General features: G+C 39.8%; 1 protein-coding gene and 1 long non-coding RNA gene across 3 annotated transcripts in view; one reads left to right on the top strand and one right to left on the bottom strand.

Annotated features, from left to right (window-relative positions):
* Positions 1–11,286, top strand: part of LOC106025537 (uncharacterized) — a 44,285-nt gene extending 32,999 nt beyond the window's left edge. The window contains exons 1-3 of one of the 2 annotated variants that reach the window (XR_010049835.1): positions 4,622–5,470; positions 6,119–6,323; positions 6,498–11,286. This is a non-coding gene — a long non-coding RNA (uncharacterized LOC106025537). Of the gene's footprint in view, positions 1–4,621; positions 5,471–6,118; positions 6,324–6,497 lie in introns of those variants that run through there. The other variant, XR_010049836.1, reaches the window with a different exon arrangement.
* On the bottom strand, positions 1,497–10,853 carry LOC100725531 (3 beta-hydroxysteroid dehydrogenase/Delta 5-->4-isomerase-like). Its single transcript, XM_013142908.3, has 3 exons — positions 10,669–10,853; positions 6,112–6,276; positions 1,497–2,534 (listed from the first exon to the last, which is right to left on the bottom strand). Exons 1-3 carry the CDS (start codon positions 10,811–10,813, stop codon positions 1,723–1,725), a joined length of 1,122 nt encoding a protein of 373 aa, XP_012998362.2. The 5' UTR covers positions 10,814–10,853; the 3' UTR covers positions 1,497–1,722.
* Positions 11,287–13,441: the final 2,155 nt, after the last annotated feature.

Here is a 13,441-nt window from a genome sequence, read left to right as displayed (position 1 = left end):
ATTTGCTGGCTTCCACCCTGGCCTTAGTTCTGGGGATAAATTTCATCTAACACTAGCCCATTGTCTTGCCAAAAGTCACATAGCACTAAGACTCTCAGTTTAACTTACTTTTGTGTTGACTTTGATTATTTTAAAGTAATTTTTGCAGCAGAAGGAGAATCTTTGTCCAACTGACTGGAGTAGCCTCATTTGAAAAAGTGTATCTTTATTTCTGGGAGATCAAGTAGGCACCTCAGATTTAGCTGGTGTTATAAAATTTTAGCCTAGCTTACCCATTTTGGTCAAATGTGATATAGGAGTTCCTTTCCAATCAACATCCTCTAATAATTTTTTGAACATAGGAAGAGAGATGAAATCTTGATGCTTGAGAGATTTTTGTGATACAAAACACAGGGAAATCAACACCCTGGTGCAACTTGTGCAGCTTCACAAACACAGCCAACTGACATGGCTCCCCATTTCTTTTGTCCCTGGAGATTCAACAGGACAATGCTGCTTTACTAGTTGATGAATGCTACTTTAGTAGTTGATGCATGATTATGTTATGAGTTAAATCAATGGACCTGTTGCTTGTTCTCTCCTGCCCAGAGAAATCCACAAGGCTGAGAGAAAGAAATATAGAAAAAGAAGAAAATCAAAAAGGTGCAAGAATAATGGAAAATAGAGAGGATATAGGGCAGAAAGGAGGAGGAGGGAGGGAGAGACAGTTAAATCTTTAAGTGGGGAGAGGGGATTTGCATAATTTAGGATGACTAAGAGATATATTTAGAGTGGGTAATTGGAGACATTTCCTATTATGTAATAAGAACATACAGTCTGCTTTAATTGTATGAATTGCCAGAGTGAAACATAAAGCTACATATGATTGCAATAGTCAGCACTCATGTATTCAGGTGTATTCTAGAACCATAAAGGACACTGACATTGCAGTTGATAGCTAGAAGCATGTCTGCTTCCAATGTAATTCCCAACTTAGTTGCTGAAAGATGCTACCTCTGCACCCCTCACCCCTGTTCAGGGTGCTTTCAAGGGCTGTGCTAGTTCTAAGGCTTCTTGAACAGGCCATAGAGCTGAGAACATACACCAAAATTCACAGGGGTGTCCCTCAGGGGGAAAATTTCAGGCTATGCTGTTCCTCGGGAAGCCTGCATGATTCAGTACAAAGTGAGAGATCTTAATTAGTGTACATGAAGACCTCATCTGACAAGTTTCCTCATCCATGCCACTGGGATAGGAGTCCTGCCTCCCAGCCATCTACTGAGGCTGAAATGTGATAATGTAAGTCATCTAATATGTGTCTGGAACCTAGCAGCTCAGCAGGATTCTCAGATGCTCTTCTGGCCCTGCCACCACTCTTCCCACAATAGTTCCATGCAGCTTTCTGCAAAGCATATGGCCATAATTGGAAAGGGAAGAGAAAGGTACAAAATGTGTATTAACAAAAAGCATACAGATACCAGATTAGGCAAAGTTTTATTTCATTTTTCATTGTGCCTTGTTAAGCAGTGTAAGGTTTTCAAAGGAAAAAAACACTATGTCTATCAAGGGGAAATAAGACCAATAGGCATCTTGTATGCTTATGGAGACAATAAGTTGCCATTGTGTTACAGTGAGACTTTAGGATCTGTGCTTGTGCCTTTGACAAGTTATGGAGGAAGCCAGATTGAAGAAGAACATAGAAGCAACACGTGTCACAAGAACCACATCCTTATGATGGTCACATCACTGAGTCTTTGTCTGCAAAGTCCCCTTGTGCTGCTGCACTAGTGAACCAACCCACTCCCCTGTTTTCCGCTTGGCTTCCTCCCAGCTGAAGAGTGGCTCATACCCTAGGTGGCGTTGAGCTTTCTTATAGGAGACTGTGAACACACTATTTGACAGGGTCAGTAAGTGGCGGGTGAAGGGCGGTTGAAAATTATAAATTGGTCTCAACAGAAAGCTCACCATTTCCAGCAGGAAAGCAAGCCAGTACATTAGAGACAAAGGGATGCTTGGGCCAGAATCAAGGCAGAGGCCCCATTCTTTGCTCAGATTGTAATTGAGGTTATCATAACTTTGGTGAGGTGTGTCATCTGAGACATAATAGAACTGTCCTTGGATGTATGGGGCCTTATTAATGTCCCTGAGGCCTCTGGAGGCCATAATGTGGGCCCAGGCCACATTACCGACATAGACTGGATTGACTGTAGAGAATTTGCCTACACCTTTCAGTATCCCATTGTTTTTGAGCGCCATATCCATCATAAAAAACAAGAATGGGCTTCTTTCTCCATAGATGAATGTGGGCCTCAAGGCACAGGTATACAGCGTGCCACCATTTCTCAGGGGGCAGCCATTAGCTTTCAGCACAGCCTTCTCAGCCAGCCTTTTGCTGCATGGGTATGGAGCAGACCAGGTGCTTTCATGATGGTCATCCTCATGGGCGGCCTGGATGATCTCCTTGTAGGAGTTGGGCCCAGCTACTTCTATTGAGCTTGTGTAGATGAAGATTGACACACTGGCTTGCACACAGGCTTCCAACAGCAGCTGCGTACCTGCAAGTGGGAACACAGGATCAGCATCAATAAATAACCCAGAGGTCTCCCATGGGTCAGAAACATGTTTGTATTCTCAACTTCCCTCTGAAGTGACTTTTGCTCCTCTGTCAAACTACAGTTAGCAAAATATATCAACACAAAGGGGCCAAAATCTGTGTTGTGGAAGTGTTTCAGAAACCTAGTTCAAGACCAAAAGGAAGATGTCTTGCACCCAGGAGCTGGAAGGCAAACTATTTTTTACAGCAGGGGGCTGGTGGTAAGACCATTTTGAAATCACCAGTCCTGAGTGAGCTTTGGGTTTAGCTTATTTGCAAGTAGGATATACGTAAGTTGATAGCAGATTATTATACATTTGACTACAAGAATCAAGTTTTATGATGTGAGGCAGATTTATTCTAGGCAGGTTTATTTAAAAGGAATTATTTTTCTTAAAGCAGGAAAATTCTGAGAGAAGCCACTGAGTGGGAGTATGTTGACTTAACCATGTCCTTGACTTGCTCAGTCTGTCCTAGGTAGAATGTCCTTGAAACATGTTGGAAAAACAGGTTATATTTTTAGCTGGTGAATAACACGTATTGCCACTGGACTTGGACACTGCCATGGACTGGCAGCCTGTGAGAAGCAGCTGGATACAGACAGTCAAGGCTGACTGAATTGATCAGTCTGTGTGACAGGCAGGATGAGCATATCCTGTCTCAATAATAGCTACAGGCTGCTAGTTGTTTCTTAAGTTTCTGTTGTTTTTCTATTACAGTGAGAAATAATTTCCATGCTTTTGTGTTCAGTGCATTTGTATGTGTATGTGTTTTGATTTTTGAAAAGCGCATACATGTGCTACTGTGATGACACCAGTGCAGATATGTGATTACTATATGTCTTGAGATACAGCTCAGTGTTAGACTGTTTCCCTAGTGCGTGTAGCATGCCCTAGGGCTAGGGTTAGCTCTGCAACATATTGTCAAAGAGAAAAGGAATAACCAAAAATTGAAAAAAAAATGAATTACTCTTTGTCACTCATATAATTTCATTATTTAAAGATCATGTAAATTCTATATTTCAAGATTACATGGAAACTGTTTAGAATTCATGTCACATATGCTTGCTGTTTATGAAATTATAAATTGAAATCATCATACATGCATATATTTACATTTTTTAATATTAATAAAAGCTTTTTTAGGAAAACCATCTCATAGTTAGTTGAGTTGAGTGAGATATGAAGACCCACAAGTGATCCTGAATGTGTTCCCCGTGAGGAGCATGCCTGGTTCATGCCATTACACTGTTTACTCAGAATGTGAGCAGTAGTGGTGATAACGATTCCCTTTACTTGTCTTAGGCTACTTTTCTGTTGATTCTGCTGGAAAACAGAGAGCAAGAGTGTATTCTCTCTTCGGAAAATACACAATAGCAGGATACACAACTCAATAGTGAAATCTGGTGGTCTTGGAGGTCATTAAACACTTTTACATGAAGAAGAAAATGGAAATTAGAAAAGATAGGTTTTTCTAATTTCTTTCTTCCTTTCTTCCTTCCTTCCTTCCTTCCTTCCTTCCTTCCTTCCTTCCTTCCTTCCATCCTTCCTTCCTTCCATCCTTCCTTCCTTCCTTCCATCCTTCCTTCCTTGATTCCTTCCTTCCTTCCTTCCTTCCATCCTTCCTTCCTTGATTCCATCCTTCCTTCCTTCCTTCCTTCCTTCCTTCCTTCCTTCCTTCCATCCTTCCTTCCATCCTTCCTTCCATCCTTCCTTCCGTCCTTCCTTCCTTCTTTCCTTCCTTCCTTTCATCCTTCCATCCTTCCTTCCTTCCATCCTTCCTTCTTTCCTTTCTTCCTTCCTTCCTTCCTCCAATCCTTCTATCCTTCCTTGCTTCCATCCTTCCATCCTTCCTTCTTTCCTTCCTTCCTTCTTTCCTTCCTTCCTTCCTTCCTTCCTTCCTTCCTTCTATCCTTCCATCCTTCCATCCTTCCTTCTTTCCTTCCTTTCTTCCTTCTTTCCTTCCTTCCTTCCTTCCTTCCTTCCTTCCGTCCTTCCTTCCATCCTTCTATCCTTCCTTCCTTCCATCCTTCCATCCTTCCTTCTTCCTTCCTTCCTTCCTTCCTTCCTTCCTTCCTTCCTTCCTTCCTTCCATCCTTCTATCCTTCCTTCCTTCCATCCTTCCATCCTTCCTTCTTTCCATCCTTCCTTCCTTCCATCCTTCCTTTTTTCCTTCCTTCCTTCCTTCCTTCCTTCCTTCCTTCCTTCCTTCCCCTGTCCTTCCCCTTCCTCCTCCTTTCTTCCCGTTTTCCTTCTTTCCTATCTTTCTTTCTGCTTCCCTAATTCCTTCCTTCCTTGCTTTCTTGTTTCCTTCCTTTTTCCTCCTTTCATACCTCCCTACATTCTTCCCTGCCTTCCTCCCTTCATTCCTTCCAACACTTCAATTTGAAATAGTTTTATCTTCAAAAAAATGAATCTTTCAGAGTGCAAATATGAGTTTCATATACAAAATAAGGGAACTGACCATCTTTGTAAAGTATTATTAAGTTGTGAAAATGTTTCTATAAATGTATAACAGAAACTTCCCTTTTCTCATGTCCTCTTGTTAGGCATTGCAGAGGGCAAGTCTCACGAGACAGAGACATGGAATGAAAATCGGGTTATCTATAGCAGCCTTTTATAGTGTGGTTACTTGGCAGTTTGCTAGAGTAGAAACTAAAAATATCTTTTAAAGATGGCTTAGAAAAAAAAACACAATTGGTTTAGTAATGGAGACTCTGCACCCCTGAATTTGTATCCAAAGTATTTCTGACAGTTCTGATAGGGAAAGGGAAGGTGGACATGGAAAGACTTGCCCTCTGGGTTCAGAGTGACAGCGGGACATGGCAAGCTTCTTAGTGTTTCAACTTACAGCCAAAAGGAAAGCTGCAACTCAGAAGAAGCTACCAAGCATTTAAAGGTGAGGATCTAAAGAGTGACTTTTATTTTTTGACATCTGACCTGAGCCTACTCTTTGTGTAGACACGATAGTATACTGAAGCAATATAGACAATGAGAAATAATTCTTGCCTAGAAAATGTGGTGGGGAGGCCCATGTTGGACCATTGTGTTGTAACATACTCCTGTGAGCCAGCTGTACTAGTTCTTTGGAGAGGAAGCCTTTTTTGAAGTGGACAGGAGGCTCTGGATGACCTTTGTGCAAGTTCTAAATGTGCAGCTTAAAAGGCGTCAGCAGAGTTTGATTGCACAGAGGAGAGGTGTGGGGTCGAAGGACATCAGGAATGTAGAGTAATAGGATAGTTTAATGTGTAATGGAGTAACTGAAGGATGAATATTTATTGTTTTGGAGTCAAATATGAGTAATTTTGAATGCTCGCCTTCCTCCTGACTAAATGTGTGTCCTTGGCAAACTTTCTTGCTTTTCTTATCCCTGGTTTCCTCATCTAAAACACCAGAAAATATTATCTCTGAGTGCAGTTCGATGAAAGTCATGAGCAAAGGCTTTTGGATCAGAACTCTGCAGGTGTTCCACAGGGGTTCTTCTCTGTCCTTTCTCATCTCCATGCTATTCCCCTTCCCATCAGCTGCATGTTGCTCTACCTTTCAGGTTGACTTCCATGATGATCTGTGCAGGAAGGACACCAGATACATCAATGACAGCAGCGGTATGAATAACAACTGAGATGCCCTGGCAGGCTCTCCTCAGGCTCTGAGTGTCCAGAATGTCTCCTTCTACTATTGTCACCTTTGTCTTCGTGTTCAGCTCTGTAGAAAAACAATGCGGGTCATTATGAAGCTTTCTGGATGGACAGGTAATTTTACTGATAAGTCGAAAGTGTATAAATTTTCAAGAATATTCATAGCAGAGAGATATTCAGAAGTGAGTCCACTCTATGGAGGAAACAAAATAATGAGGGCATAGAAACCACAGTGTGTAGCATTTAATGGCAAGAATAAAACAACTGTTGTGTTTGATTCTGTTGCAGAACATGAATCTGAGCAGTAAGCTCCAAGGAGTGTCATGAACAAAAAGAATTTTTAATGACTTCTGGGAAGATTCGTCATACTCATCAAGGAGAGTGGTGAAGTTGAAGATAGTCGCATAAAGAGGCCAAATTAGCATTTAATTGTGTAGACAATGAGGAATCATTTAGGGATTTGGAACTACAGGAGGAACAGAGCCAGGGCTGTGAAAAGGGTACTCACATTGGTACCACAATGTCCAGTGACCTTTTGTGAGGATACAAAAGAAAACAAGACTGCAGTGCACTAATCAGAATGTCTCTGCCAGAATTCATAAGAGGGCAAACCAGGTCCCAGCAGTAGGAAGAGAAGAAGGGAGAACCACAAGCCATCAGTTTCAGGCTTTCCCATAACAGGTCTGGGTACGTAACTTTGTCTTGGATGTGCAGAAAACTGATTAAGCTCATCCCTAGTGTTTCCTACATGTGTAACTAGGAGGAGGTAAGTGAGCCATGCCAGAGAATTCAGGATTGGCTCTTCTGATGGGCTTTATTGAAAATGTTTTATATATCAAATATTATCAATAGCAGACATCCATGAAGTAAATGAATCATCTACAATTAAATTCCATCCCCTCTATCTAGTCCAGCACAGTTGTTACAACATACAAATCTCCTTATATCCTGTAAGGTCAACATGTGTGACACAATGACACCTCCAGTGATACGGCTATCTCAATTTAGTCCAGAAAATCCATCCTGTGCCACATATAGCCTCCATCAAAGCTCTGCATGTGTTTGTGTTTTAGAGTTTACAGACAAATGTGTAGTCAGCTCACTTCCTTTCCTATAGACCACAGCAGAGAGGAATTCGGAATCCAGTTTCCCCTGTGTAGGTGAGGAAACTGGATCACCAAGTTACAGGGAAGATCTGAGTATGCAGTGCTGTGAGGGTTCATACCACACCTGCTTCCTCAGCTTGCTGTCTTTGTTCTGCACTCCAAGGACAGGAGGAGATGTTAGGAATTAGATTTTCTGAAGCTGGGTCAGGGTAAGTGAACTAAATTGAGTATGGTAATCAGGGCTCAGGATGAGGGAGAGAAACAATCAGAGAAAAAACCACTAGATTGAGATGCCCTTACTGTGTTGGAAGAACCACCCCTAGAATTCTGTTATGTTTGTTTTCATCCCTTGCCCTCGTCAGGTAACCCAAGGAGGCCCTCTAGTGTAGGATGGTGAGGAAGGGCTGATGTAGGGAGATGAGTGTCTGCCTAAGCATGGCATCTTCCCTTGTAATGTCTCTCATCTGTTATTACTATCACTGCTACTTCCCCAGCACAAGAACCAAAATTTAATGCTGTTCGACAAAAGTAATAGGTCACCTATAAAGGAAAGTCCATCAGAATCATATCCAACTTATCTACAGAAACACTCTAGTCAAGAAGTGTTTAGTGGAAAGTATTTCAAATCCTGAAATAAAACAACTTCCAACTCAGTAGGTGTCCTATTAAACTTATTTTTTAAAATTAGTGGAGGAAAATGGACACTTCCACGACAAAGAACAACTAAAAAATTCATGGTGATATAATCAACCATAGAAAGAGTCCTGAAAGATATTCTAGACAGAGATAAAAATGACCACAAACTCAGAAAAAAAAAAAAGCACGAGTAGCTATTCTATTTGCAGACAATGTTAATTTTAAACTAAGAGTAATCAAAAGAGATAAAGACGGTCACTATATACTTTGTTAGGGAAACCCTTCAAGGTGAAGAGATAATAATCATAAATATATATGCAACAACTATGGGAGCATCTAACTATATTAAACTAACATTAATACACATGATAAAGAAAAGAGACAATAAAACGGTTGTAATAGGACCTTAATATCCCATTGTCATAAAAAGATCAATCCACCAAAAAAACTTCAGGAAAGAAATAACAGTATTGAATTGAATAGGTGAGCAAATGGACTTAATAGATATTTACAGAGTACTCTAAAACATATACTAACCCAAGTAACATGTTCAATGCAAGGAGTTGAAATTTTCCCAAGCATATTGTCTGAGCATAGTGCAAAGAATGTGAAAATTAATGGCAAAACAATCATCAAAAATTTCATAAATGCATACAAATGAAATAATGCACTCATGAAAGATCAATTGAGTACAGAAGAAATTAAAGAAAAAAATCAAACAATATCTGCAATTAGTTGACACTGCAAACATTGTACCATGTATTGCACAAACAAAACACTGGAAGCATTCTTGAGACTTAGCTTCCTGCAGGCCCCAGCCTGAACTGTCCCTTCTCCTGAACTGTCACCATGAGACTCTGTTCTTCAAAGCTGAGCATGCGTTTTCTTACCACCAAGAGTTTCATTCCAAATATTGCAGATATAACATGTTTACAAACATTTCTGCTCATATCTTAATATTTGTTTCCTGGAGATACCATCAAAGCAGTTATGTGAAGAGTGCTGATAGTGGAAGAGATGAGAAAAGAGGAGAGAGATGGGTTGGTTAGGATTTTCTGGAAGGGCTTCTGCTTGCATATAGAGTGATCAGTGCAGCCTTATGCCATAAATACTTAGGTCATGGAATAGGGGTAGACAATGGGGTTAAGGGTCAGTGGTAGACAATGGAAAATGCTGAAGTCAAGCTGTCACAAGTGTCTGACCCACGATTCAGTGATGTGGCCTTGGGGATGGAATGTAGATAGATTCCTTAAATCAATCATTTTACCATAACCTGAGTTTAGCTTCCCACTTCTTTTGCAGATGAGTGAGTCCTATTTTCTACTGTCACCACCGTATTGTTTTAAAGATCTAGGGTAAAGCATCTGGGCATATTTGATATTCTTCCAGGAGCTTCATTTGTAGTAAGGGCTACGATTTTGGAAAAGAACAACGGATAAGTCAGGTCATTCTGCTTCACTCTTCTTTTGGGGATGAAGAGAAGTAAGGCATCATAAGAAAAATGTCGGAGGCTCCGAGGTAGGGAACGCTGGTCATGCTGCTTCTCACCTGTGTGTACTACAGTGACTTTGTACAGATACTCATGTATGAATTCTCTCTTTCTCATGTACATACCCAAGAGCAGCTTTACCTATATTTCCTTTATCTTACCTTCAGCTAAAATGCTGACTCTTTGTACCCTTAAAGAAAGCAAACAGTGAGATCCCAGGAAACCAAGGGAACAGAGGACTCATGCCTGAGGCCCCTGGATCAATAGTCCTCATCAGGTATTGGAGAACAGTTGCCTAGTTCAGACACACGAGCAGATTAACAAGCTGTAGGTGAGAGGAGTGATGTGAGATTTCTACATGAAAATCGGAGAGGTCCAGTGGCCCAGTACTGCCTATGGCCATCCAGAGTAATTCTGAGTCAGGCATAGGCAGGAGATACACAATGTGGGAGGCATCCTGGTGTCAGGCCCAGAAACGATAGGATGCCTCTGGTTGTTGGAGATCAAAGAACATGCTGTTCTCACTATCATTTTTGCTTATTATAACGTAAGCCTGAGAAATATGTTCCTCCTCTCAGTATTTTCTTAACATCCTGCTATTAATCTAAAACATATGTGCATGCACTTATACTCTTTTGACCTGGGGCAAAAAAGGAACATGTGCCTTCTTCAGAGGGACCAATTGTAAACCCAAGGTTAGTTTGGTATCATTAGCTTTGTAATTTTGATCACTCACAGGGTTTTGACAGCCTCATTGGTTTTATTCAACTCCAAATAAATTTTAAAAAGTGTTTCAATTAATTATATAGAATTGCACAGAATTTTCTAGTAGATGGAATCACAGGCCATAAAACTTTGAAAGTTTCCTCAAAACCCAAAGCTATGAGGAAATGTGTTCTTGAGTTTTCTCATCATACTCCCACTTTGACAAGCACAGTTTTCTTTAATATATTTCAGTGTTTCTCACTGTGGTTCTGCTCAGTTGTTCATTTGGAATGTAAAAAACCTGCATGTTGACTGAGACTGAGAACAAGTATTCAGTAACAAGTCCAGAAACCAGTCTCTCAACAGCTGTTCAAGGTCTCTTATTCTGTACATCCTCAGTTCTTTCTGATGAGTGTGGACATGGGAGATCCCTCATGGCTCCATAGTTCCTGTATTTGTTTTAAAAAGCACTCCCTCCCACACTTGCTTAGACTGCAGAAAATGAAGCTTCCATTTCACTTACTAGAGAATTCTTCCTTGGTGTCTTGTGTGAAGAATTTGTCCAGGGCTCTGATCTCCTGAAGCCCCTCCTCCTGCACCAACAAGTGGACAATCCGCTGGCCTAGGAAGCCTCCTGCTCCTGTTACCAGGCAGCTCCAGCCTGTCATGGCTGATGTAGATAGCAGAACACAGTGAGCAGCAGGTGTGATGATAGATGACTCTGGAGAGGGTTAAAGAAAAAATCCAGTTATTATAGGACATGGCTGCTTGTAATGTCAGAGAGGGGGAATTTACTGTTTGACCTCTGTACTCTCAGACATTGTTATGATTCCCCATTCCATGCAGTCAAAGATGGGGCTTTTGCAGATGTGGCTTCCTATGTCTGATGCTGGAATCAGTTCAGAGTATACTAAAATTAATGGCACTAGGATAGAGGGTATGTAAGCTGCCCACTCTAACAGCTTATATAATATATAAGACAAGGAACTGGTGTTGTCCTTTGCTTAATCTAGCCTGCCTGTTTGCTGTGGACTATTTCTCCTCTGTGATATCTCTCTGCCATTCCACTTTGCGTTGGTGTCATTCAACTACAAGTAAAATGCTCCAGGAACTGTGAGCTAAATAAATCTTTCCTCATTTACCTTTGTATGTTGGGTATTTGTCTCACCAGTGAGGTAAGTAACGGAGGCACACAGTGGGTTTCATCTTGATTGCAATATGGGCAGTGCCTTTGCCTGACAATCATGTTCCAAGCTTTCAGGGCTTACTACCTGAAACTTCCAGTCACTTTAGATATCCATTAAAACCCCCAAGTTTCTTGAATTGTTCTTCAACTTTAATTTAATTAAATGGAGGTGATCACAGAATGAAGAGAAATATTCACTTACCTAGTATGTTGGTTTATTTTAAAGCAAGTTATAAAGGATACAAGTAGAAAGTTGCCAAATACAGTGGAATTTTCAGGGAGCTTCAGGGCTCTTGCTGTTCACAGGACACATCAGGAATGTCCAGTCTGTGGCCTCTGCAAGCACTGGTCACCAGAGCTCTGTCTGTGGGTTTTATGGAAATCCCAGTATACACGTGATCAAGAGATGAACAAGTCAGCACATGATTGGACTGAGTATGACCAAATGATAACAGACCATTACGTATCCAGTTAGACCTTTAAATTTAGATTTCTCCACATTCCTTCCTTGAGGGTATGGAGCAAAACCACATTGGAATGAAATTTTATGCAATGTAGATCATATCAAAAGCCAAATCCTTATATTCAAGCAAAGATCCTTAACATGCAAGGAACATAAAACTCAAACTCACTTAGCACATTACTCAAATGTCCTTCAATTATTAAAAATATGGCCAGTACAACATATTACATGAAAGTGCTTCTGTAGTGAAAATGTTGTTTTCAAAGTTAAGTTCAAGAACAAGATGGTCAACAGTTTCTCCTGTTCATGCGTATTGAATACTCAGGTTAGGAGAAAATATTGTCTCTTGCTTGAGTCATGCCAGAGCTATAAACATAGTATTAATTATTTTTATTTTAAAAACAAAAAGAATAGAAAAATGCAGAATTTCCCAAAAAGTAGGAAATTGAAAGTAGTTATTATACTACATAAAGTTATCTTCAAAGTAATTGTTACAAGAATTAAGAATCAGATTACAAGAGTTAAGAATGAAAAAATGACCAAATTATCAATCAAAGGACAAACTGTTCTTCTAGGTTAACTTTCAGAGGTTAGTTATATATCTTTTATGTACTCACACACATCCATGTATACCTATATGCATGTAATCTTTTCCCTTGTTTTTTTCCTTTCTCCTACTCCAGAAGTCCTTTCCTTTTGAGTACTTTCTTTTCCTTTCATTTTCATATCTATTATACATTTTAGATTTTATAACTCTTTATTTTTTTTGCAGTAAGGAAACAATGTGATATTTGCACATGTGAGTTTGATTTATTTCACTTATGAATACGGTCTCAAGTTGCATCAATCTAACAAAGTAGGAACAATATCTGTCCAGTGAAAATCACAGTACTCTGAAAATTGAAATTAGATTTCAGAAAATGGAAAGACACTACTTGTTGATGGATAGAAAGAATCAGCATAGTGAAAATGGCCACCTCCCAACATTGTTATACAAATTTAATGCAATTCCAGTTAAAATATCATTAACATACCTCATAAATCTAGAGAAGTCATTGCTAAAATTCATCTGGACCCAGAAGAGACCTGGAATAGCAAAGGCAATACTGAGTAACAAAGGCAAGGCACTATTTATCATTATTCCTGATGAAGTTATACTACAAAGCTACTGTGATAAAATCTGCTTGATGATGGAATAAGAACAGACCTCAAGGTCAGTGAATAGATTCAAAGATACAACCACAACTATAAACACACTCAGCTATCTTATCTTCAACAAAGGTGCAAAACATGTTCACTGGAAGAAAGATAGTCTCTTTAATAAATGGTGTTGAAAAAATTGACTTTCCATATTCCTCAAACTAAAACTATACTCTTCCCTATCATTATATACTAAACTAAAGTCAAAATGGAGGAAAAGATCTAAATATTAAAACAGAAACATTGAATCTGCTGGAAGTTGAAGTAGGTAGAATCCTTGAAGGGGTAGGAGTAGGCAGAGAATTCATGAACAAAAATGAGACTGCATGAAATATACTTCCTAGAATGAATTGGGATCTCATCTTATTAAATAAAAATCCTTTGCATGTCAAAACAAATCTTCTACAGAGTGAAAAGAAAACCCATGAATCGAGAAAAAAAAATCTT

The sequence above is a fragment of the Cavia porcellus genome, unplaced genomic scaffold (assembly GCF_034190915.1).
Source record: "Cavia porcellus strain 051 isolate PalLab524CR breed Dunkin Hartley unplaced genomic scaffold, mCavPor4.1 scaffold_1, whole genome shotgun sequence".
In the NCBI taxonomy this organism is placed as follows: Eukaryota; Metazoa; Chordata; class Mammalia; order Rodentia; family Caviidae; genus Cavia; species Cavia porcellus.
This window is presented reverse-complemented; position numbering and strand designations above follow the sequence as displayed.